Raw genomic sequence first — 25,572 nt, forward strand, 5'->3', positions numbered from 1 at the left:
GTCCTGGGCCTCTGGCTGCCACCCCCCAGGCTCGCCAGCCCCCTGACCTCCCGCTCTGGCCACAGGGTGGGCCTCTGGCTGCCACCCCCCAGGCTCGCCAGCCCCCTGACCTCCCGCTCTGGCCACAGGGTGGGCCTCTGGCTGCCACCCCCCAGGCTCGCCAGTCCCCTGACCTCCGCTCTGGCACAGGTCCTGGGCCTCTGGCTGCCACCCCCCAGGCTCGCCAGCCCCCTGACGTCCGCTCTGGCCACAGGTCCTGGGCCTCTGGCTGCCACCCCCCAGGCTCGCCAGCCCCCTGACCCCCGCTCTGGCCACAGGTCCTGGGCGAGACGGAGCGCTTCCTGAGCCAGGTGCTGGGCCGCGTGCAGAGGCTGCTGCCGTCCTGGCACGTGCAGATCCGCAAGGTGAAGGCCGTGTACCTGGCCCTCAACCAGTGCAGCGTGAGCTCCACGCACAAGTGCCTCATCGCTGAGGCCTGGTGTGCCACACGCGACCTGCCCGCCCTGCAGCAGGCCCTGCAGGACAGCTCGGTGAGAGAGAGCCCCCGGGCAGGGGCTCCTCCTCACAACACACTTCCCGTTCCTGGTGCCACGGGTACCCTGCCTTTGCCGGCTCTCCTCCTCCACGGAGTCCTCCATGATGCCTCTGGCCCAGCAAGCCCTCTCCCCACCCCCACTTCCCCTGAGGCCTTAGGATGGGCCGTCGTACCCCGCAGGCCATGCTGGGTGTTGTTAGAACCACGTTCAGATCTAGGTTCTGCAGGCGCCAGCCCTGTGACCTTGGGCTGATCGGAGGGAGCCTTGGGCTCATCTGTGAAATGGGTGTGCCGACCCTGCCTCCCCGGGGGTGGCCACTGTAGGCAGGGTCACCAGTGGCAACAAGGGGCTCCTTCTCCCCAGCCACCTGGATGGGGAGAAGCACGCTTGTGTTTCCCAAGTAACTTCTGGGCCAGTCTCTGGCTGTCTCTAAAGCCCCCTGAACAGGGGGCAGGTGGGGCTGGTCGTCTGGTTTCACAGGGAGAGAAGGGGCTGCCCCGGGTCCCTGGGCTGGCACCCAGGGAGTTCCCCAGTGAGAGTGCTCTGCCTCTCCAGCTCTGCCTGGCTGGGCGGCAGGGTGGTCCAAGGCCCCTGGAGGCCCCTGCAATCAGCCTTCTCTGTCTGTCTGCCTGCCTGCCGGGTGCCCCAGAGCGAAGCAGGTGTGAGCGCCGTGGTTCACTGCATCCCCTGCCGGGACATGCCCCCCACGCTCATCCGTACCAACCGCTTCACGGCCAGCTTCCAGGGCATCGTGGACGCCTATGGTGTGGGCCGCTACCAGGAGGTCAACCCCGGTGAGGGCCGCCACCTCCCGCAGCCCCAGCCTTTGGGAGGGTCAGCTGCTGCCCTGGGTGGAAGGCTGGCAGGGCTATGTCTCTACGCTGGGGCTGCCCCGGCCTCCTAGGATGAGAGATGGTCTGCTTCTCATGCTCTTGGGGGGAGCCCGGGGGCTTCGAGTGTACCCCCAACAAACCCCACCTTGTTACACGTACAAGGGAGCCAGCCGAGTTGTGCAAAGAACAACAGCTTTGCAGCAGGAGTGGCCCGGGTTTGAGATCCTACTTGCTTACCTTGATGAGTTTTTTAGCTTCTCTGAGCCTCAGTTTCCTCATCTGTGAAATGGAGATGGAGATAACGGTTCAGCTCTGAGCAGTCTTGGGAAGATGAATGGTCACCAAAGGTTGCAAACCAGCGGCCCATGAGGCCAGAATCAGTCTGCTCATATGTTTTGTTTGGCCATGTTGTCCAGACACGTTGAAAGGTTCGAGTTGGGTCAGGTTTTCCCAGAAGCAGACCCTGAGGTGGGGTCTCTGCTGCAAGTGGTCTCTTAAGAGAGGTGTTCCTGGGAGAAACTAGTAAGGGACCTCAGGGGATGGGGAGGCGTGTGGGGAAGGGACGGCTGAGCAGGGCCAGTACTGGGTGAAGTCCGGCCACGCTGGAGCATGTCTGTCTCAAGGCCGACGAGCAGGGCTTCCACACCCGGCGCCCTCAGCTGGCAGCTGGCAGGCGGGCAGCGAGGCCGTCCGCTCCTGGCACATCCCGGGTGCTCACTAGCCTGGAGAGGCTGCTGCTTGGAGAGTGGTACACCGGGCAGGGGCCCACACAGAGCTGGGCAGAGCGTATGCTGCAGGCACCAGGGCTTAAAGTGGGAGTTTTGGCAAAAGTCTGCCTTTTCCCAAGACTTTGGCAAAAAGTGAGAGCTTTGGCAGCATGGTGCCCACCCCCAGGAGGCTGGAGCTGGGTGCGGCCACCCCTCCCGTTTGGGTCCATGCTGGGGCCAGTGGGCACTGGCTCCCTCCCTCCCTGGCTCCGGCCACCTTCCCGAGGCCCGTGGGACCTGGCCTGTCACCCGCCTGGTCCCTCTCCTTCCAGACAGCACTCCCCCTGAGGCAGGCTGGCTGCTGTGTGCCCAGTGGCCCAGTGGCCCAGCGTCCCCGGTGTCGCTGGGTGAGGGCTGCAGGGCGTCTCCATGTGATCCTGGAGGAGGGGGTCTGGGGGTGAAGCGTGAGGAGGGCCCTTTCAGGAGGGGGACTTAGTCCGAGGCCAGGGAGGGGTCCTGCCTCACCCGGTGGGCAAGAGAAAGGGTTAGGGGCCCCGAAGGTGGTATGAGCAGGACCTGAGGGTGGAATCTGGGGCTGTGTGGACCGAGGCCCGCATCTCGTGTCCTCTGGGGCCTGCTGACCCTCCAGGATAGCACCTGGGAGCTTGATGTGCACTCCCCTACCACACACACTTCGCCTGCCCGTAGTTCCTCTGCGTTGGCAGGTGGCAGTCTGCTTGGAGCAGCCTGATCCCCAGATATCCACGGCTGCTGATGTGCCCCCAGCTCTCAGCAATAGCTCTGCCAGGGTATTCATTTGCTCGGGCTGCCATAACAGAGCATCCCCGATGGGGCGGCTTCAACAGTGGGTATTTATCGTCTCTCCGTTCCGGAGGCTGGGAACCTGAGATCAGGGTGTTGGCAGGGCTGGTTCCTCCTGAGAGCTTGAGGGGGCTTCTGTTCAGGCCTCTCTCCTTGGCTGGGAGGCAGCCATCTTCACGTTTGCATGGCCTTCTCCAGTGTCTGTGTCTAAGGTCCAAATCACCCATTTTATAAGGACAGCAGTCATATTCGATTAGGACTCACGCTAATGACCTCGTTTTCACTTGGTTACATCTGTAAAGATTGTATCTCCGAATGAGGTCACTTTCTAAGGAGCTGGGGGGTTAGGACTCCAACCTACCTTTGAGGGGGTGCACAATTTGACCCATAACTGGGATGTGCATTAGAATCCTAACATCTATGAGAAATTTTCCCCATTTGCTAAAGGGAAGCTGAGGCCCCAAAGATTAAGTGACCAAATTGGCCTTCTGGAACTTGCCATGGGCCAGCCAGGACTTCCATTGGGCTCTCTGTGCTTCTGCTTAAAGCTCTTCTCATAAATAATAGCTAGAACTAATGAGTTTATATTACTTATTTTTTGGCCTGCTGTCTCATTTTTAATAGCCCCAGAAAGTAGTGGTATTATCTCCATTTTGCCCATGGGGAGATGGAGGTTCAGAGAGGTTAAGACACTAGCCAAAGGTTGCACAGCTAAGAGATGGCTGGCTCTTGCATGCGGGCAAGCGGTGTGGCATCCCTGCCTGGCAAACACCACCTTTGTGTCTCCTGTGGCCCTGGCCCCTGGCTTGGGGGCCCCTATACAGGGCCGGGGTCATGGCTGACTGCGTGGCCCCTCCGCCCACAGCACCCTACACCATCATCACCTTCCCCTTCCTCTTTGCTGTCATGTTTGGTGATGTGGGCCACGGGCTGCTGATGTTCCTCTTCGCCCTGGCCATGGTGCTGGCCGAGAACCAGCCGGCTGTGAAGTCAGCGCAGAACGAGGTGAGGAGTGGCGGGGGGCTGGGGATGGGGGAGAAGCAGGGGTGCAGGCCCAGCCGGGGCCCGGGGCCAGCTCTCACTACACCCACACCCCCAGATCTGGAGGACCTTCTTCGGGGGCCGCTACCTGCTGCTGCTCATGGGCCTGTTCTCCATCTACACTGGTTTCATTTACAACGAGTGCTTCAGCCGCGCCACGGCCATCTTCCCCTCGGGCTGGAGTGTGGCAGCCATGGCCAACCAGTCCGGCTGGAGGTGAGCCCCGGCCACCCACCTACTGCAGCCCTGAGGCCCCTGGGCCCCTGACCGCCCCCTCCCCACTCTTGTCACAGTGATGCCTTCCTGGCCCAGCACCAGCTGCTTGCCCTGGACCCCAATGTCACCGGTGTCTTCCTGGGACCCTACCCGTTCGGCATCGACCCTGTGAGTCCTGGCCATCCATCCAGGGTGGTGCGGGTGGGAGGGTGGGTTTGGGCTCCCCGCTCAGTGCCCCCCAGACCAGGGCCTGCCTGGCAGGGCCCACACTGCAGCCTCTTGAAAAGCAGAGAAGTGAGTCCTGATAAGGACAGTGCCCCCTCTGTATGTAGCCCCCTCTGTGCCAGGCAGGCACCGTTCTGAGGCCTTGTTGAAATGATTTTGTGTCCAGTCCTTGCGACAACTCCACGGAGTGCATGTCAGTGCACACTCTCCCCATTTCACAGATGAGGAAGCTGAGGGTACATGCCCAGAGTTGCCCAGCCAGGAGGAACTGGGGTAGGGGCCCAGGCTGTGCTCTGAACCATGCCACTCTGCTGTTCATCGGGTGGCTTGTGCAGGGGCCCCTGGAGGGGCACACACAGGCCGATGAGACTTGGGTGGGGAGGCCCCTTCGTGACCCCCCGGCCCTCCTGCTCCCCCAGGTCTGGAGCCTGGCCGTCAACCACCTGAGCTTCCTCAACTCCTTCAAGATGAAGATGTCCGTCATCCTGGGGGTCACCCACATGACCTTCGGGGTTGTCCTGGGAGTCTTCAACCACGTGTGAGGGCCGGGGTCCTCGGGTTGGGGGTTCCGAGCAGGGCCAGAGTGGCCTGTTGACCCGGCTCCCCCGTACTTCGCCCCCTTGCCCCTGCCCCAGGCACTTCGGCCAGTGGCACCGGCTGCTGCTGGAGACCCTCCCCGAGCTGGTCTTCCTGCTGGGGCTGTTCGGCTACCTGGTCTTCCTGGTCATCTACAAGTGGCTGCGCCTCACGGCCGCCAGCGCTGCCACGGCCCCCAGCATCCTGATCCACTTCATCAACATGTTCCTCTTCTCGCGCAGCCCCACCAACCGACAGCTCTTCCAGGGGCAGGTGGGCGGGGCCAGGGCCGGTGGGTGGGACGTGGAAGGGCTGGTGTGTGTGGCCTTGGGTGGAGCCAGGTGGGCCCATTCCCACCACGGGGCCCCGCCCCTTGCCTGCAGATCCTGGTCTGGAAAGTGGGATGCAGACCTGAGGTGGTGAGACGAGGAGGGAGGTTGAAGGACCAGCAGAGATGGTCCAGCAGAAGGGGTGCTGGAAGCCTGGGGTGCCACCCTCCCAGAACTCCGTGTGGGGTGGTGTCCCTGCTCCGTGAGGGGCCCCGGCAGAGAAGTGGGGGGCAGGCTCCCTGGGCCTGGGGAACCGTGCGGCGCCCTGACTCCTGCCCTCCCTCACAGGAGGTGGTGCAGTCCACCCTGGTGGTCCTGGCCCTGGCCACGGTGCCCGTGCTGCTGCTGGGCACTCCCCTGTTCCTGCGCCGGAAGCACCAGCGCCGCCAGTCTCGGAGGCGGCGACTGCTGGTAGGGGCAGGGGAGGCGTGCGGGGTGGGCGGGGAGGGTCACGTCCGCGCTGTGAGAGCCCACCCGGGCCTGTGTGTCTGCTGATGCTCCCACCTTCAGGATGAGGATAAGGCCGGGCTCCTGGGCCAGCCCGGCGTGTCTGTGGCCAGCCAGAACTCTGATGAGGAGAAGGCCGGATGCCTGGGGGACCAAGAGGAGGAAGAGGTGGGTGTGGGGACTCCCTGGGTCGCGGGAGGCCAGTGGCCTGGCTTGCCCCTCACCGCTGCTCATTCTCCTAGTTCGTCCTGTCCGAGGTATTCATGCACCAGGCCATCCACACCATCGAGTTCTGCCTCGGCTGCATCTCCAACACGGCCTCCTACCTGCGCCTCTGGGCCCTAAGCCTGGCCCATGCCCGTAAGTCCCAGCGCCTCCTCCCACACATCTCCCGTCGCTTCCCAGTGTCCCTGTCTGGAAAGGGGGGGTCTGGGGGAGGTCCCCTGCTGACCCTCGGGGAGGATGAGCTTAGGGACGCCAAGGCGGTTCCCACCGCTCCCTCCCGCACCTGCAGAACTGTCGGAGGTCCTGTGGGCCATGGTGATGCGAGTCGGCCTGGGCCTGGGCGGCGAGATGGGCATGGAGGCCGTGGTGCTGGTCCCCGTCTTTGCCGCCTTCGCCGTGATGACCGTGGCCATCCTGCTGGTGATGGAGGGGCTCTCCGCCTTCCTGCACGCGCTGAGGCTGCACTGGTGAGAGGCCACAGGCTGGTGCGGGCAGCGCGGGGGGCGGGCCGGGGGCAGGGGTCCTCTCACCAGCTCTCCTCCTCCCCCAGGGTGGAGTTCCAGAACAAGTTCTACTCGGGCTCTGGCTACAAGCTGAGCCCCTTCACCTTTGCTGTGGAGGATGAGTAATGCCCATGACCTGCCCTTACCGTGCCAAGCAGGAAACAAATGAGGCGGCGGACTTCCCTGGTGGTTCAGCAGTTAAGACCTCATGCTTCCAATACAGGGATGGTGCTTCCAATACAGTTTGATCCCTGGTCAGGGAACTAAGATCCCACATGCCACACGGTGCAACCGAGTTAAAAAAATAATAAAGACGAAGAAGACCTAGGACCCGTGTCTTGGTCTTGTCTGAGAGGCAGGGCCTGGGAGGCTGGTGTGCAGGAGCCTGGGCTCTCGCTGGGCTGGTCCTTCCTCGGGAGCCTTTTCTGGTTTGAGGGACACCATCCCAGCCTGTGTCTCTCTGAGGTCTGTCTTTGCAGCTGAAGCTGGTGTGGGGTGTGGAGAGGTGGGAGGCTCTGATCTAGGATTTGGGGCCTCAAGATGTCAGCAGAGGCCCAAGCAGCACATCTGCAGGACTCCCAGACTCAGGGAAGGGGGGGAAGAGGGCAGAAGTAGGACAGAGGACTGATGTGTCCAGCGCATTTTAGCTCAGGATGACTGTTGTCCCAGGCTGGACCAGGGGGAGTGAGTGCGCTCCCTGTCCTTGGAGGTATGCAAACTGTAAGATGATGTCTGGGATACTCGGGGTGTGGAGGAAGGTGCTTGGCATGAATTGGCCAGATTCTCATGTCTTTATGCTGGTGCTGGCCACTGGCACTCACGATGCTCTGGAGCAGAAAGCAGCCTGGGGCACTGAGTGTGACCCGCATTACACAGGGGACAGTGTGTCACTCCATGGGGGATGGCAGGTCACACCTGAGGCCACTTTCCTGCAGACGTGGGCAGAGGCTGTCCAGGGTACCCTGAGTGTTGCCCAGGGCTCTGAGGGTCAAAACAGGACTGAACCAGACCCCACGCCCTGCCTCCCTCCTGTACCGAGGCCACCATCTTCCCCATGCCCCCCTGGTGGACAGTCCTGCCCCCTGGCCATGCAGTTGCTGGGGAGAAGGTGGCACCCTGCGGGCATCTCTGACCTGGGTCCCACCACTGACTGGGGGGCAGAGCCAGTGCTTCCCAGCGGCCTCACACTCTCCTGCCGAGGAGCTGCCAAGCGGTTCTTCCGGCTGCAGGCCCCAGGAACAAAGGCTGCCTTGAAGGCAGAGACGCCCTGGGCACAGCAAGCGGGAAGGAGGCCCCACCACTGTGGCTCCATCTGGCCAGCTGCCGGGAGAAGCCTGTCCCTCCAGAGTCCAGGGCTGCCCCAGCTCAGGGCCCCTGGACGCTGGGCTGCAGCCCACAAGCCTGGCAGAGAGTCGGATCCAAGAGCAGCTTCTGGTTAGGAACAGAGGGCGGTGTGTATCTCGGGACCCGGACCAAGCCCAGGACCCCAAGCCTCACCTTCCTGGGGAGCAGAGCTGAGTGCTCACAGGTGAGGCAGGTGCTCAGCGCCAAGAGCCGGCGTGTTTGGGAGGAGGGAGGTGTGAGCCTGGGGAGAGGCTGGCAGCTTGGCTGAGAAGGCTGGGCACTGTGGGACCAGCACACACAGGGCTCTGGGGGCGGGCACCCTGGGGCTGGAAGTCACCCTCAGGAGATGCAGGGAAGGGGCAGGGGGGCCACCTGCGCCGGGGACAAGCCTGACCCCTGCTCGTGCGAGCGTGTTGTCTGCCCAGGACAATGAGGAAATGGGAAGCCAGGAACGCTACCCGGGATGAAAGCAGTGACGATGGGCTGATGGTGGGGCTGGGAGGAGAGCTGCCACCCGGGCCGTGACTTCGGAGCTGACCTGACCCTGCAGGGCACTGCCCGGCAGAGCCCTGGGGTCTAAGGCAGATGGCCTCGTGGGTACAGGCAGCAGCTGGGGGCTGTGTTCGAGACCTGGTACAGAGGGCGCGGCATTGAGACCTCCTCCCGGCCACGCTCCAGACGTCTGGAAGGACAGGCAGTGGTCTCCCTCCACCGGCCCAGCCACTCTCCTCCCGGTCACCCCGCCGTCCCGCCGCATCAGGAGCAGCCGCGGCCCACCACCCAGACTCAGGACACATCCCAGGGTGACGGCAGAGATAGGCTTTTACACTTTTTATTGTTTGTATAGTACAATCTTTGTGGTAGCAGGAATGTATGCACAAAAAAACAATTCAAATAAGAGTTCAGAGTAAAAAACAAAACAAAAGGATTTATCCCAAAGGACATTTAATATACATGGACTTCACAGCTATACTCTATCCACGCCCCCAGACTCCACACTCGGGCTGTGGTCTCCCACTGGGATGGCCATGCAATGACCATATGAGCAGGCAGCAGGCGTGGGCACGCCGAGGCCCCAGCACCGGGGACGGCAGGAGGCTTCCGAGGGCACGGGGCAGGGCAAGGCCTGGGGGTGGGGGGCCGGCCCTGCCGGAGCAGCCCCAGCTCCAGGCTGAACAGGGGGGGTGGGAGCGGGGGGCAGAGAGCAGGTGGGGGGGCAGGTGTGTCCACATGGCCTTGGTGGCCATGGCCTGCTGCCCGCCCCGAAGCCAGGGTTAATAAAGCACTTTGTTAGAGGGCACGGGGCGGGGCACACCCAGCTGGGGTGAGATTCACTGGCGGGGGGAAGTTCAGACGACAGGAAGCAGGTAGCCACGTTCCCGCTGGCCCCCGCGCTGTCGGGGGCGGTCAAGCCAAGGAGCATGATCACAGTGTCACCGCCCTTTGGGAGCGGGCAGCGGCTACACGCTCGTCACAGAGCCGGCTCAGCGCTGTCCGCCAGCATGGCCGTTCACATCGTGTAAAGATCAACATTCACCACAAAAGGCACCTGGAGTGACGCTGCTGGGCGCCGTGTCCAACTGCGACAGAAACGTCTCCTCTAGATGAGAGGGGTCTGAGATATTGCAATATTGCACTAGTGTACTATAATTCTGCGTCCCAATCTCAGGTCAGAGTCCTAGTGAGGTCGTAAACGAGATAAGAAATAAATGTTACTCAATTTTAATACAGTCTTTCATATCATACGCATCTGTGTTGGGCGGCGGGATGTCTGAGCCTTCCGGCCGTGGCCGTGGGTACAGTAGTAGGAGCACAGAGGGGCCGCAGGCTCGGCCGCCCCCACGCCATCCGGGGATGCAGGCAGGAAGGCCGCACGTGGTCACACCCCGAGCTTCCTCTTCTGGTCGAAGTAGGCATCGAACCTGGCTTGGGCGTACTCCTAGGAGACAAGGAAGAGAGGCCTCACCAAGGGTCCCACCTGCCCCTGGCACAGAGCAGATCCGCTCCGTCCAGTGCTGCCCCCGAGCAGTCCTCCCCGCTGGCAGCCCTGCTCCCCGCCACAGCCTGCCATGCTGGCCCGGCCCTGCTGACCCGGACAGGATGCGGGACATCCATCTATGGACCGGGCGCTGCCATGGTGCACCAGCTCATTCACTTCAAACGCTACAGACAGGCTGACAGCCCCAACAGGCTCCTCTTTCCAAGCCCAAGGCCCTTGGGCGTCAGCAAGTGTGGCACCAAGGTGGAAGACGGGTCTGTGTGCGTGTGTGTGTGTGCGTGTGCCACCTGTGTTCTGGGGCCACTGCTGCACACTTACTGAAAGGACACCGGGAGGGAGTGAGCACGCCTGGCCAGTGCCCCGCCCCCGGTCTGTGCCCCCGTCCATCAGTGTGGGCACAGTTTCTGAAGGACCACTCCAAATTGAGAAGTCTGCCATGCCAGCCGCCAAGACTACAGAGTCACCTTAAGAAAACGGAGGTGAAGTTTTAAGAGATAGAACTTTAAGTTCTACCCACTGACATGGATGTGCAGGGCATCTCTCTGGGCTTTAACTGGCATTTCTTTCATGACTATATCGGCAGATGAACAGATGCTTACTGGTCATTTATCTTCTGTGTCTGTTCAAATCTTCTGTCCTTTCATAAAGTAAGTTGTTTGGTTTCTTGCTGAGTTCTGAGTTCTTTAGACATTCTAAACACAAGTCTTTGTCAGATGTAAATTTGCAGTATTTTCTCCCAGTCTGTGGCTTGGCCTTTCATTTTAATGATGTCTTTCAAAAAACAAAAAGTTGTAAATTTTTATTCAGTCCAATTTATTGTATCTTTTTTCTTTGATGGTGAGTGCTGTATGTAACCTCAGAAAATCTTTGCCACAGCCATGAAGCTTTTCTCCCATTTCAGCTTTTCTCCCATTTCAGCTTTTCCATTTAGGTCTATTATCTGTTTCAAGTCAATTTCTGTGTATGGTATAAGTTCGAAGTTCATTATCTTTTTTCCGTATGGCTTATTCAGTTGTTGCCATGTCATATTTGGAAAATCTAACCCTTCCTGCAATGAACTGTCTTGGCCTTTCTGGGGAATACCAGTTGCCTCTATGTGTAGGAGTCCATTTCTGGGAACTCGATTCTATTCCATCTGATTTATGTATGTCTTTACACCAACTGGGCTTCCCTCGTGGCTCAGAGGTTAAAGCATCTGCCTCCAGTGCGGGAGACCTGGGTTCAATCCCTGGGTCAGGAAGATCCCCTGGAGAAGGAAATGGTAGCCCACTCCAGTATTCTTGCCTAAACAGTCCCATGTACGGAGAAGCCTGATAGGCTACAGTCCACGGGGTCACAAAGAGTCGGACAGAGTCAGTCGCAAAGACTGAGCGACTTCACTTCACTTACACCAATACCACATGGTCTTAATTACTGTGTTTGGTAAACTGTGAAATCAGGTGGCATGTTTTCCAACTCTGTTCTATAATTTTGGTGTTTTAGTTATTCCAGGGCCTTTGCACTTTCATGTAAGTTTCAGAATCAGCTTGTCAATGTCTATCAAAAGCCTGTGGGGTTTCGATGGGGTCATGGAGATGCATAGATTGGTTTGGGGAGAATGAACATTTTAAGTCTTCTAAATCCATACATGTGGTATCTCTCTATTTATAATTGTCAGTGTACAGATCATGCACGTTATTTTAAGTATTTCACATTTTTTACACCAAACTACTAAATTTTTTTTCACAAATTGTTTCCAGCACATCGGAATGCAGTTGGCTTTTGTATATTGACCTTGTGTCCTATGACCTTGATAAACTCAGTAATTTAAACAGCTTTTCTATTGACTCTTTTCTATGTTTCCATGTACACAATCATGTCACCTATAAAATAAAGGCAGTTTTCTTTTTTCACCTTCCTGTACTGGCGAGAACTCAGCACACACACCCTGGCCGTGCTCTCCACTTGGGGCACGTGTGGAACATCTGGTCCTTTACCGTCGATTATCATGGCCCCCGGTGGGCTCCCGTAAAGCCCTGTACCTGGCTGAGGAAGTTCTCCATTACTAGTTTGCTGAGACTTTCTGTTGTGAACAGGTGTTCCAAATGACTGAATTCTGTCAAACACTTTTCCTGCATTCACTGAGATGACTGCATGATTTTTCTCCTTTATTCTGTTAATATGGTGAATTACACTAAAGGGTGTTTCAAATGTCGTTGTTAGTCTTGCATTTCAGGGATAAATGCCACTTGGTCATAAAATAATTATCCTTTTATATGTATTGGATTTACTTTTGCCAGTACTTTGGAAACGGCTTGAGTGTGATGTCCATGAAGGGCACTGACGTGCAGTCTCTTGAAATGTCTAGTTTTGCTATCAGGGTCACGCTGGCCTCGTCAAATGAGCTGAGAAATGATGCCTCCCCCTTGATTTTCTAAAAGTTTCTGTGAGACTGTTATTCTTCCTTAAATGTTTGATAATATTCACCAGGACCTGAAGTTTAGTCTACAGGTTTTTGAATATCAGTTCAATTTAATAAATACACAGCCATTCATGATGTCAGTTTTGGCAATTTGTATCTTCCAAGAAATTGGCATGTTTCAAGCCAGTTGTCAGATTTGCAGAGTTGCTTCTCACTCTTCTACTTTAACATCTACTGACTCTGTGATGATGGCCTCTCTCTATACCTGGTTTTGGTAATGTCTGCCTTATCCTTTCTTGCTCAGTATGGCCAGAAATTTATAAATACTTTTGTGGTATCATTGATTTTTTGCCTATCTTTAATATTTTATATTTCAATTGTTTTTGCTCTTACCTTTATTCTACTTCTATTTACTCTGGGTTTACTTGGTTTTTCACTTTCTAGCTTCTCAAGGTAGAAGCTTATGTTACTAGCTTGAGAACTTTCTTTTTACCCAGTACAAATGTTTAAGCTACAAAACCAAAAGATTCCAAACATTGTTTTAACTGCATCCCACAAATTCTAGGATGTTGTGTTTCCACTCTTGTTCAGTTGCTAAGCCATGTCCTTCGCAACCCCATGGACTGCAGCACGCCCAGGCTTCCCTGTCCTTTGCTACCTCCCAGAGTTTGCTCAGATTCATGTCCATTGAGTTGGTGATGCCATCCAACCATCTCATCCTCTGCTGCCTCCTTCTTTTGTTTTCAATCTTTCCCAGCAACGGAATCTTTTCCAATGAGTCGGCTCATCAAATCAGGTGGCCAAAGTATTGGAGCTTCACCTGCAACATCAGACCTTCCAATGAATATTCAGGACTGATTTCCTTTAGGATTGGCTAGTTTGATCTCCTTCCTGTCCAAGGGACTCTCAAGAATCTTCTCCAACACCACAGTTCAAAAGAATCAATTCTTTGGTGCTCAACTTTCTTTATGGTCCAACACGCATATCTCTACACGACTACTGGAAAACTATAGCTTTGACTATATGGACCTTTGTCAGCAATGTGATGTCTCTGCTTTTTAAGACGCTGTCTAGGTTTGTCAAAGCTTTCCTTCCAAGGAGCAAGTGTCTTTTTTAATTTCATGGGTGCAATCACCATCCAGAGAGATTTTGGAGCCCAAGAAAACAAAACCTATCACTGCTTCCACTTTTTCCTCTTCTAAAAAAAATGGTGTTTCCATTATAACTCAATTAAAATGTTTTCTAATTGCTCTTTTAATATACAGTTAATTTCCAAATTGAGAATTTTCCAGATATTTTTGTGGTGGTTGGTGATTTCCAATTAAATTGCACTGTGGTCAGAGAACTTACTCTGTAGCAAATCTGAGGGCTGTCTCACAGCCCAGCCCCTGGCCTATCCTGATGAAGGCTCCCCATTCTCTGAAAAGGATGTGTGTCCCGCAGCCGCTGGGGCCCCGCACATGTTCGTCAGGTCGAGCTGGCTGGGGTGACGTTCAGGTGTCAGACTCCCCTGCGGCAGGGCTCCCTGGCTTCACCTGCTACCGCCAGGTGTGCAGTCTACCAGGTGAAGGTGCCCCTCTTTCAGCTTTGTCAGTTTCTGCCCTATGTCTTTCGTTTTGGCCATGCTGTGAGGCACGTGAGATCCTAGTTTCCTGACAGGGACTGAACCCACGCCCCCTGTGGTGGAAGCGCAGAGTCCTAACCACTGCACCACCAAGAAAGGCCCTGCCCTGTGTCTCTGGAAGAAGACGGGGCACAGGCACTCAGGACCTCTGTGTCCCGTGGGTGAACTGATGCCTGTTCTAGGATGCGACCCCTTTCTCTGTCTTTGGGTCCTGATCTGAAGTCCGCTCCATCTCACGGTAACATCTAGTCATGACTCCAAATCCGCTTTAAAAAACCCGAACGTTCTCTTGTCTACGAGCGTCTGTGCGTCACCAAAGCTTCTGCCCAGCAGCAGAAACCATCGTCACGGTGGACTGAGGACTAAAGGACCTGGCCGTTTCCCACCGCAAGTCCCAAAGCCAGATGCTCGCTGCACTTGGGAGCACCCCTGCCCGGGACGCCCCCTACCACGCACTATGGAGTGGAGTTAAACGCAGTCTGTGCCAAGGACAGTTCTCAGGTTAGAATAGAAAGACAGCCTAGCATTGTACAAACTTGCTGCAAAAAGGGGTCTCATTCATTCAGCACCAGCTTCCAGCTCTTAGGCGGGGCACTGCAGGCCGGAGGATGGGGTGGGGACACATGAATAAACTAAGGGGTGGGAGGCACAGGCCCCCTCCCCGCTTTGCTCAGTGTCCTTTGTGTTGGGGGACTGAGGTCGGGGATGGGTCTTGAGGGTCCTGATTTCTACATCCGCCGTCACAGGACCACAGGGCACTCCCCTGAAGCGAGGAGGCGGCAGCTGCAGGCCCGGGGAGGGAGGGCAGCTTCCAGTGGCAGACTCAGCACCCACGATGGTGGCTTCCACTGTGCTGCTGGGGGAGCCCGCTGTCCCGGTGCTGGCCACCTGGTGCAGGAACGCGGAGGGGGACAGTGACCCTCTGGAAGGAAGAGCCATTTACTGCCAAGCACTCGTGTACAAGGAGGCGTTTCCCCTGGGAGGAGAAGAGAAAAACCGCCCCAGTACATACCATGTACCCAAATTCAATGGAGGAAATCTTGGCCTGAACGATGGACCAGAGTCCCCAGAAGAAATGGGACGCGAGGGCAAACCTGTAAAGACAGCAGCAGGACACGCAGTGAGACGGCGCCCGGAAGCCACTCCCTGCCTGGCAGCACTCTTGACTTGGCGGGGTGGTGGGGTGCACGGGCTGACACTCACAGGACTCACGTGGGGGCCCTGGCAGTGGTGCTGGTGAAACAGGGGTCACATGGGGGAATGAAACTTTCTGCACGTGGGTGGGCGCCAGCGGCCCCCAGCGCGCACCAGCCACAGGCGGACAGCCCGGGCCTGGAGGACCTGCTGCCCTTCCCGCCCCTCCCGCCCCAGAAGTAGACCTGGGAGAGGTGCGGCCAGGTCCCACCTCTAGGCTGTGCCCTGCCCCCGCCACCGCGAACGCGAACCCACACTCCCCTCCAACAATGAAGCTCTCACTGGGGAACGAGGACTTCCGGGCTTCTGCGGCTCTTCGCCCCTGACCCGCTAGATGCCCTGGCACCACCATTCTGTCTGGACCTCTTCTCCATGTCCCCTTTCCTATTTCCATCTGTTCGGGAACCAGAGAGGGAAGCTCTCTGCTGCAGGAGGAGCTGAGGGACCGCCAGGGTGGCCGCAGCTCAGAGAGGGGAGTGTGGACACTTCTGAGGCCTGTGAGGAGAGGGCTCTGTGCCGAGGGAGGGGGTCACAGGAACTCCAGCCGTCCCTGGTACCAGGCAAGCTCATGCGAGAGCCCAGAGGCTAGGGGTAACTTGGGCCTCTCCACTAAAGAGATGAGAGGGTGAACACACCGTGCTCTACACCTCTGTGGAATCTGGGGGTTTCTCAGCCTTGTTTTGAGAGCTGCTGAGGACACAGACATTCAGTTATTTCCTCCTATTACTTGATGGAGCCCCCACTCCAGGAACACGAGTGACAGGAGGGCACAGGCCCTGGTGGCAGGGGCTGGGCAGCAGAGTCTGTGGCGGGGATGACAGTTCGGACGCCACCCCCACGCGCTGACCCTGTGCACAGACCCCTCTCCTAACGAGCCATGTGCTGAGAGTTGAAGGATCCTAACACACTCAGCCCCGTGAGCCATAACCAAATGTTCTCATTTCTTTTTTTTTGGAAAACTACAAGACCCAGAGATGTAGGGTTATGAGGAAGCTCCTGAAATACTCTTATTTGCAAGGAAGCATCCCAAGTGCATGCTTCCTTGAAGAAGGAAGCTATCATAACAGATCAACAAAGAAAAAGTTACCTATTGACTTCAAGCAGCATTTCTTCTTCTATAACAGACTTTTCTTCGTTACTGAGGTTTTCAAATTCATTTTGGAATGCAGCCAAGTAACTGGAAATAAAATGGAGCTGTAAAAAAAAGTAATTACATTAGGATCAATGATTATTAAAAATAGGTGATGTCAAAGTTGTCACCAAGCGCACACCTCACGTGACTCTTCCAGATGTCAGAGAAGGCCGCACGCTCCTCTGCCCATGGGCAGGGATTTGGGGAGCTCGCTCCACCCTGCCGGGATGGGGGGTGACAGAGAACGAAAGGACTCTCCAGGCCGCACTGCTGCCGAGACCACTACCACTTTTGCAGAGGGTTGTTCAGGTAGAGTCACTCTTCTCCTCTCACCCACACTCCTGTCTCCCACTGTCTGCCCACAAAGCGGGGCCAGCCTCCAGCACACCCCCCAGCCTGGATGGGACGCCACGTGGCATGGGCTTGAGGCGCCAGGGCACCCTGACCTTCATCAGTTAAATACTCCCTCAGGGCAGGAGCTGGCCCGGGCATTGAGAAGGGGCCTTTTTCCACCTCTCAGATGCCTTGACTATACACTCATGTCCATGCACTAGCAGCATCTAATTCCAGTCCAGAGAAGACACGGGTTACTCTGATGTTCTACCAGGTGGCACCATGAGTCTGTGTGTGAATTAGGATCTCTGAGAGTCCCTGTGCCTCACTATTTCATACTGTATCAAAAGGCGACAGAATATGGCCAACCACTGCATGTTTGCTTTTGTGAAGAAGCAAAAAGCCATCAGTCTTTCTTCCAGGTAGGAACCCCTGCTAACTGGTTACCTGGCTGGAAGTAACCAGTACCTCTCCCTCCCCAATCTGCCCCTCTTTCATCCTGCTGCTCTGGAATCGGCTTCCCACACTCTGCCCCTCTTTCATCCTGCTGCTCTGGAATCGGCTTCCCACACTCTGCCCCTCTTTCATCCTGCTGCTCTGGAATCGGCTTCCCACACTCTGCCCCTCCTCCACCGGAAAGCATCCTTTGTGTTCTAGCACTGTTCCAGGCAGGGGGCCATGGATTCTGCAGTAAACTTTGTACAAGAGACACCTATTAAACTCTGTGTGGCAGGCACCAAGCTGAGCATCATTCCTGCACAGTAACTCATTCCTATGACACTAATTTCCACAGATGAGGAAACTGAAGCATGGCAACAGTAGGTTACAACCAGCAGTGGTAGACCTGGGATTCAAATCCAGGCCTATTAGTTTTTAAAGCCCATGCTGGAACCACCACCCCAGGTGGCTGATTTCTGGGAGACTCTAAGCTGAAGGTAGCAAATGAAGATAGGAAATCTGAAGAGACTGAAACCCTAACAAAGTGTTAATTAGTGGCGCTCCCACCCAAAAAAGTTCTAGGCCCAGATGGTTTTACGGGCAAAGTCTACCAAACTTTCAAACAGCACCATCTTATAAAAATTTGCTCCAGAAAATAAAAAGGGACACTCATTTTGTAAACTAGCATAATTTTTTATTCCAAAAGCAGGTATGAATAATTTTTTAAATGAACATTAAAGTCCTATTTCATATATGTAAAACTGTGAAATAAGAAACTGCCTAACTGGATCCAACTGAGGATCACAAAATAATGTAACTCACTCAGATAATTTATTTCAGGAATTCCAGTAATGTTTAACATTTTAAAACACCTCAATGCATTAAAGAGAGAAAAGCATGAGATGACCTCAGGAGATGGCGACAGGGTAGGTGATCAAGACGGACAGTGTATATGATTGTTAAAATCTCTCAGAAAACAGATATGACACTTCCTTACATTTCCACTGCTGTGCAGTGAGGGTGGCCACACAGCTCTGCCTCCGCTAGAATGAAATCCTTCTTACTGAAAATCCCCCCTTACTGGGTGGAAAGCCCCCTCTCTGGAGATGCCTGCCCAGTGTCACAGCAGCAACCTGAAGCCTGCTGTGTGCTCTCCTCCCTGGGCTCACCAGCCTTCCTGCCCATATAGCATGACCCTGAGGTTCCAAACCATCCCGGTCACTTTGGACATATGCAAGGTCATGAGGTCAGCCTGAAATGTGGCCAGAGCGGAGTGCGCAGCTCTGGCTGCACAGCAAGTCTGTATTTCAATGGCTGCCGCTGAGCATGGAAACCTGCTGGAGACACTGCCTGTGCCCAGCTCAGGCAGGCACTCAAGAGACCTCTCCTGAGTGAGCTACCGCAGCGACTGACCAGCTGTGTCCTTGCCCCCAGTCCCTGGGCAACACTCTGATCAGGCAGGGCTCCTGGGAGAAGGTCACCTGAAGCAGGGCTGCACAGCACGGACACAGCTGAGGCCCTGCAAGGCTGGGAGAGCCGAGGGTGGTATCCCCTCTGCCCAGCCTGCTTGCTTCCACATCGCCTCCTACTCATCCTCAACCCAAGGCTTGGGCCATGGCTGACAAATGGAACAGAGCACCTCCTGGGAGGAGTCCCACAGGACTGACTCTAGTCACTGGACTCCTCTCGCCCAGGACAGGAAAGGGGACTGTGGGTGTTGCAACAGCTGCGGAGGCAGTGCCCCAAGACCACCTCTGTCTGCACAAAGTGAAACACAGAGGAAAGTCAGTGACGCTCCAAAGACCAGAGGGCAGGGCAGAAAAAACTGGAAGGAGTTACCAAGGAGGCTGTGATTGCCTCTGACTAGCTACAGGCCACCTTTGGCAAAGGGACTTCAAAAGGCTGGATTCCAATACTGTCCGACACAACATTTTAAAGCAAAAGAACCTGCTTAACCAAAACAAGCATCTTTAGAAGTGGAGCTGTAGTCAACTCTAACTGGGCAAACCGATGTACGTATGAGTCACTCACTTCTCAGCAAGTGTGCATGCATGAGTCCTACCTGTTGCTTCCTGGTGGGGTACTTCAGGATGTTTGCTCTAAAAAAAGGGTACTTTTCATAATTATAATCATACATCCATTCACAGAAATGATTCCCAATGTCAAATCCCCTGAAAGAGAGAGAGAGAGGCAGACAATGAGGGAGCAGGCCTGCCACGAGCCCTCCCCAGACCCAGGGGTCCCGAGAACACGACTGTGTCAGCGACAGGACTGCCAGCTGGGCAGCCCCAGTGACCACGGCGCCCGGCCCCACTGTCCAGAGCAACTGCTTGGGAGCCCTCCTGTGGTCAGTGCTCTGAGGAGCCAATGTCAGGCCAAGCTCTGGGCTCTGAGGAGCCTGGGGCTGCTCCTCACTAGCTCGACTGAGAACAGGGTAGGCGCCCATCTCACCCGCTGGGACAGAAAGCGCCAGCCCCCAGCGAGGAAACTTGCAGCTCAGGGTGGTACCGTGACCCAACGGTCTCCTTCAACTGTTTCATACACGTATTAAAATGTTCACAGAAATAAAAACATTTGACATTACCTATAGTTGTAACTGCTATATTCAAAGTCGATGAGCATGAGTTTCTGGTTTTCCGAATTCTCCCTGCCATCCAGCAGTAAGATGTTACCTGCAAAAAGGTTTGGATGACATGACCTTTACTGTGGGCATGTTCCGTCACCGAAGACATAGGTCCTCCAAGAGCTGGGCCAAGAGTGGTTCTGATCCGCTCAAGGCATCCTACACACGAGGCTGCCTTGCCCACACCCTGCTTGATCTGACTTGTTCAGCAATCATCAGCTAATTAGTAAAAGGGATTCTGGCTCAAACTGACATCTTATTGATGACAAGTCTTCACCAGGGGATGTTCTCAAAATTAAAAACAACCTGAAGCGCCTGGAAAGGGCCCAAGGGTGGGCCTCAGCCAGCTGTCCTGGGAGGGTCAGGGTGAGGACAGCATGGAAAGCCAGGTGCCATGGCAGTGTCGGGGAGGGAAGCCCGCTGGATGGGGCCTCGGAGGAAACTGTTTCGGTTTGAAATGACGTTGAGTGAAGTTTGGTTACAGTAAGCAGTACCTGGCATTGCAATTAAAAAAAATTTTTTAATATTTAAAATAAATTTATTTTTTTTTTACTATATTGTGTCTTAGTTGCAGCATGTGGGATCTGGCTCTCTGATCAGGGGACCGAACCTGGGGCCCCTGCATCGGGAGTGTGGAGCCTTAGCCACTGGACCACCAGATGAGTCCCTGCAGTTTTTTAAAGCAGAGAAACCCAAGGTCATTAGAAGCACCTGAACCAATGCTGAGAGAGCAGGGGCTCTGGCCAGCGCAGTGCATGCAAGGTCCAGAGGCCATGGCCCCTGGGCTGGTTGAGGAGGCCATCTTGCTCTTTAACGCTTCTTTAGATCAACAAGGTCACATGTTGACCAAAAGGAGTTAAACACTGCACAAATATGTAGCTTTGTTGATCCCAGATCTCGGTTTAGTGGATCTTCTCAGAATTTTTTCCTTACGGAAATGGGATCATCTTACACATCTTTCTAAAACTTGCTCTTCCTGCTAAATGTATCCCAAAGATTTTTCTGTTGGTCTGTATAGAACTCAACCTCATTAGTTTAATAGTCGCACAACACATGTGCACAGCTGGGCCATAAATCCATGTATCTCACCCCCTCCTCATGGGCCCCTGGTGGTTATCACACACACACTGGAGGGAACCTTCTAAGCAGACACACAGGGCCCAGGTTCTCCATCACGGGCAGTGTTTCTTACCTTCCTGACAGTCATTGTGACAGAACACGACGGGAGATGGAGTGGATTCAAGCAATGACCTGAGAGAGGAAGGTTCTGCTGTTACTCCTCACATCTGCAGCTCCCTCCCCTGGCAGGGCCTCTGAGCGCGGCGCCCCCCAGCCCGGGGTGGGGTGGGGGCCTCCTCGTTGGAGCCCTCTGACCACAGAGCCCGAGCAGAGCCCTGTGTTGGGTCTGTTTGGACCTCTGATTTTCCTTCACAGCTCTCATCACAACCTGACATTATTTTATTTACTTGTCTCCTCTCTCTCCTAACAAGAGAGAAGCTCCCTGCAGGATGTCTTGGTCATAATAGCTCAGAGCCGTTCCTGATGTTGGTACAGCAGATGCTCAAACTCGTGAGAAATGAGAGGTCTCAATGCCGATACTCGGCTATGGGTGAGTCTAGAACCCTGTGTGCTCCGCAGCCTAGGGATACCCCTGTAGTCTCTACTCAGAAACCTGTGTCAAGCTTCCTGTTCCGTGCCCTCCCGCCCACCCAAGCTTGGGCTCAACTGTACCCCTCATCTGCTGACACTCTCCGGCCTGTCCCAAGGGTTCCTGCTTTTTTTTTTGTTTCAGGAAAAACCTGCTGCCCTAGTCACTGACCAGGCCTGGAATTCTGGTGTTTTACTTCCTCCGTGAAGCCTTCATGGATGATCAGAGGAAGGTGATGCCGCTCGTGTAAAACTGAGACGGCAGAATTAACCTGTTTAAACTCATCCCACCAACCCAACGTAAGACACCAGGCCTGAGACAATGCTTGCAATGTTCACTGGCAGCACATGCAGTGACTCGGAGCGCTGACGTGTCTGGGCAGATGCACTCGCCAAGGCAGGACACAGAGGCAAACACTCACCTCAGGTTTTCTAGCTCCAAAGGCAGGTTGTAGCTGAGGAACCTGTGCAGCTGCTTCACTTTGGACTCCCCAGTAAACCTAATTCTCAGCACTTGATTCAGGTATCTTGGAAGAAAGGGGAGCAGAGGATCAGGGCTGAGTTCACTGTGGCCTTAGCTTGGGGCTCCCACTTAAGGGACCATGCAGAATCCTCAGGGCCCCTGACCCCAGAGTCTAGGAAGTTGATTTTCTGCCTGCCCAGCCTGTTCAGGAGCATTTCTGCAAATACTCTTCTTTCTTGGTTCAGGAATTGATTTTTACATGCTAGAATGATTTATTCTTGAGACCATGAGTACCAGCAGACAGCCTGTGCGCCGGTGGACTGAGAAAGGCCTCTGATCCTCAGGGGGAAACAACAACTGCTCTGGAGACTCTAGGAGCCCCGGGGAAAGCCACGCGAGAGCCAAGCACCTGAGCACTTACTTTTCCATTGTTCCAAAGAGCCATTTTGGTTCCTTATTGAATGGCATTTTCATACCATGAAATCTGGCCATTTTCTCAGCTATTTCTGCAGAAATATCTGGCAAACTTAATTCTTCAGTGTCTAATCGCCGGCTCTGAGATAAAAGAGGAGTGAAAAGATGGCATTTATCCAGGCAAACCTGACATGTGAGGTCACATGACCCTAGACCTAGAGTGTCTTTGGGGGCATCTCAGTCTCGTCCAGAGAACAACTCCTCCTGAAAGGGCACCGTGCCCACAGACAGCACTGCTCAGGGAGGGGCAGCCACCTGCAAAGGTCCACTTCCACGTACACTCGTAGCGCCCCTAGGCTTGCCTTCTGGTCACCCCACCCCATGCTGAGGTGCGCCTCTTCCCCGGGCTCAACGCGCCGGGTCTCCAGCAGTTTGCGACGGGACCGCATCCAGCTGTGCCACCAGCTCGGCCCCTCTGCCTGCACAGCTGGCCCGCGAGGCGCGGTGCTCGAGGCAGCTGCTCACCGGAAGTGTTTCCCACCCCTGCCCTCAGGCAGCCTGGCACCAGCCGATCCGGGTGGGGCTATGCACACATGAGTCAAGCACGGCGCACTGGCAGATGTTAGGGCAACACCGACAACGGGCCGGCGCAGTGAGAGCGGGGAGCACGGCCCGACTCTCAGAAAACACCGACAACGGGCCGGCGCAGTGAGAGCGGGAGCACGGCCCGACTCTCAGAAACAGGATCTGAGCCAGGCCTGGCAACGTGAAGGAATCTGACGGGCACACGGGGGCAGGGGAGGCTCTACAGTGACGCAGGCAGCGGGAGACAATGAGGAGCGCGGCAGCGGCCCCGCCCCTGCAGGGCAGTCACGTGGCGGTGTGGTCAGGACCGCTTCCTGCTGTGGTTCTCTGACCAGGGCCAGGGGGATGAGACCGGGCTGGCCAGGCTTGGCTCCGAGGCAAGCAGCTTCAGAGGCCTACACAGTGCCAGGTTCCACGAACAGCTGTGCCTGGAGAAACCGGGGTCGGTCCCAGACCACCACGGCCACACTGATGCCACAACAAAGCGACTCGTGAACGCTTCTGCTTGCCAGCACGCTCAAAAGCTATGCTCACGCTGCACTACAGCGCCTAAGTGGCAATGGCATTATGTCGAAGGGCCGCATAGCGACTTGATTACAAAAGGCTTTACCGCTCAAAAGTGCTGCCCACTGTCTGACAGTGCACAGCCACCCCCAACCTGCAACTCGTAAAACACGCAGTGTCTGTGGAGCTCAGCTAAACAAGGTCTGCCTGTGTGTTTTGATCTGGGTGAATGTACCTTTGCAGCAAAGACAGAGGTTTCGATGCAAATTCAATAGAAATTCTGTTTTTGTTTCCTTCTGTGGTAACACAGGCCACTCTTACTATTTCAGATCATGGTGCCCGGGCTCCTATGGTGATGACATAGACTCCGCCTTCTCTGGGGCTTCCCCCCAGCCCCAACCAGCACCCCCGCACTCCTTACCGGAATGAACTGCTCCAGGCGGCCTTGGGGGAAAATGCCAAAGAGCTTCGGCCCCAGCGACCTCTCGGCGAGAATGGCAAACATGACGCTCTCCAGGACCATGGCCTCGGCGCCCTGAAACACACGGTGGCATGCCGGACGGTCACCGGGTCAGCCACGTGCCTGGGGTCACCAGTCCTTCCACGCGAGCCATCCACCCACTCCCACAGCAGTGCCATGATTGGGCGCTGTGGCTACTGTTGTTGGTATTGGTATTAATACTACACCTGTTATGATCCTCATCACTCCCACTTTAAACATGAAGAAACAGACTGGTAAACCACAGGCTCCGTGCTGGCGAGGGCTTCCCAGGTGGCTCAGTGGAAAAGAACCCCCTTGCCAGTGTAGGAGACACAAGAGACACAGGAGCAATCCCTGGGTTGGGAAGATCCTCTGGAGTAAGAAATGGTAACCCACTCCAGTATACTTGCCTGGAGAATTCCATGGACTAAGTAGCCTGGCGGGCTCTAGTCCATGGCGTCGTAAAGAGGTGGACACGTCTGAATGACTAACACAAGGATGCTGGTAAGCATCACACTCTCTTGCTGAGAGTTGAAATCCTAGTTGAATTTAGGCCACTGGTTCCAAAAATAGAACAGTATCAATAGTTTACCACTTCAGTTTAGTCTCACCCTTGGCATCTCATCAAAGGCCACACAGTTCCACCCGTTCTGGTGAAGGTTGATTTGCTTTTCGGTTGAGAGCACCCAGTGAGAGTAAATGGGCAAAGGGCCCTCTGCCCAGGAAGCCATGCTTGGGATTACACCCGAGCATAAAGCAGTCAAGCTTTCTGATTTCTGCTTTTACCCTCAATCCTGTCATTTAACGTTTGTTTGAAAATGAAGGAACACACCAAGTCACGGACGCTGCTACATTCTGCCAGTAGTCCTAGTAACTAAGTGGGATCTGGAGTCATTCTGCCTTCAAAATCCATCTCTTGTTCTCAATTCAAATCCACTCCTTAGTCCTCTCCCTTTCAACAGTAAACCACAGCTTGAGAGTTTCCATCTGTGGAGGCGGACAGGTGGGAAGGAGCCCTACATTGGTTCTCCGAAGGAGCTTCTGCAGGTGGAGCTTCCAGATCCACTTGTCAGGAGGGGCGGCAGGTGTGGTCTGGAAACACTCTCGGGTGGCACCAGGTCACCCCTTGTTCAGAAAAGGGCTGTGGGGACAGGATCTCAGAGAAACACTGTTCACATAAAACACAGTTCTTTAAAATATACTCATTTTACCAAAACAGATGGAGAGACTTCACAGGACAAACTCACCAGGCAGGGACATGATTCTGAAGCTGGCGAGAAGAAAACAAAAAGGAAAAACTGTTTTCAAAGGATATGGGACACACATTCAGGTAAAAGGTGACTCGGCCACTTTTCCTTTGGGGGACTGGGTAATCCACCCAACCACCTCGTGTGATCCCCACGACTACAGTCTGGCCATCACCGCCTTGAGAAGCCCCATCTCACTAACTCACGGTTTTGTACATACGACTGCAACGAACCAAACTGTGTCCTCCCCTAATTCCTAGGTTCATGCCCTCACCCCTAGAGAGATGCCATTTGGAGATGCCTTTGGGAGGTGCTGAGTTTGGATGAGGCCACGAGGGCGGAGCCCTAACGAGTCAACATCCTTGTTAAGAGGGGACTCCAGAGAGCCAGCACCCTCTCCCAGCCTATTTCTCTCTCCCTGCCATGTGAGGACACAGGTAGAAGATGGCATCTGCAAGTCAGGAAAGGACCGCCACCAGAGCCCAGCTGTGTGTTGGCGCCCTGACCCTGGCCCGCCAACCTCCAGAACCATGAACAACCACCCTGGGTAGTTTTTCCTGCCAGTCCAAGCGAATGAAGACAACACCATCCAGACAGCATCGACCTGTCAGGTTCATGGATTTGAGGATTTCTACCAGACAGGATTTCTGTAGGACGTCTACTGGTAGACAGGACTTCTGTAG

The 25,572-nt window shown here is 55.3% G+C and overlaps 2 protein-coding genes across 5 annotated transcripts in view; one reads left to right on the top strand and one right to left on the bottom strand.

Annotated features, from left to right (window-relative positions):
- The window catches only part of TCIRG1 (T cell immune regulator 1, ATPase H+ transporting V0 subunit a3), an 11,966-nt gene extending 5,181 nt beyond the window's left edge, over positions 1-6,785 (top strand). For 2 of the 4 annotated variants that reach the window (XM_040256478.1, XM_040256479.1), the window contains 12 exons: positions 318-530; positions 1,186-1,330; positions 3,764-3,903; positions 3,998-4,155; positions 4,233-4,323; positions 4,800-4,918; positions 5,016-5,229; positions 5,574-5,696; positions 5,796-5,900; positions 5,975-6,092; positions 6,247-6,424; positions 6,508-6,785. In XM_040256478.1, the coding sequence (XP_040112412.1) occupies positions 318-530; positions 1,186-1,330; positions 3,764-3,903; positions 3,998-4,155; positions 4,233-4,323; positions 4,800-4,918; positions 5,016-5,229; positions 5,574-5,696; positions 5,796-5,900; positions 5,975-6,092; positions 6,247-6,424; positions 6,508-6,586 (1,683 nt within the window). In that variant the 3' untranslated portion in view covers positions 6,587-6,785. Of the gene's footprint in view, positions 1-317; positions 531-1,185; positions 1,331-3,763; positions 3,904-3,997; positions 4,156-4,232; positions 4,324-4,799; positions 4,919-5,015; positions 5,697-5,795; positions 6,093-6,246; positions 6,425-6,507 lie in introns of all 4 variants that reach the window. The other 2 variants (XR_005723707.1, XR_005723706.1) reach the window with 2 other exon arrangements.
- Positions 6,786-8,620: 1,835 nt separating this feature from the next.
- CHKA (choline kinase alpha) overlaps positions 8,621-25,572 on the bottom strand; it is a 56,243-nt gene continuing 39,291 nt past the window's right edge. The window contains exons 5-13 of the mRNA XM_040255211.1: positions 23,583-23,696; positions 22,080-22,213; positions 21,618-21,722; positions 20,741-20,799; positions 19,510-19,597; positions 18,988-19,096; positions 16,110-16,216; positions 14,841-14,922; positions 8,621-9,743 (exon numbers count right to left, since the gene is read on the bottom strand). Of these exons, the coding sequence (XP_040111145.1) occupies positions 9,684-9,743; positions 14,841-14,922; positions 16,110-16,216; positions 18,988-19,096; positions 19,510-19,597; positions 20,741-20,799; positions 21,618-21,722; positions 22,080-22,213; positions 23,583-23,696 (858 nt within the window). The 3' untranslated portion in view covers positions 8,621-9,683. The remainder of the gene's footprint in view (positions 9,744-14,840; positions 14,923-16,109; positions 16,217-18,987; positions 19,097-19,509; positions 19,598-20,740; positions 20,800-21,617; positions 21,723-22,079; positions 22,214-23,582; positions 23,697-25,572) is intronic.

This window comes from Oryx dammah, unplaced genomic scaffold, assembly GCF_014754425.2.
Source record: "Oryx dammah isolate SB20612 unplaced genomic scaffold, SCBI_Odam_1.1 HiC_scaffold_15, whole genome shotgun sequence".
NCBI lineage: Eukaryota > Metazoa > Chordata > Mammalia > Artiodactyla > Bovidae > Oryx > Oryx dammah.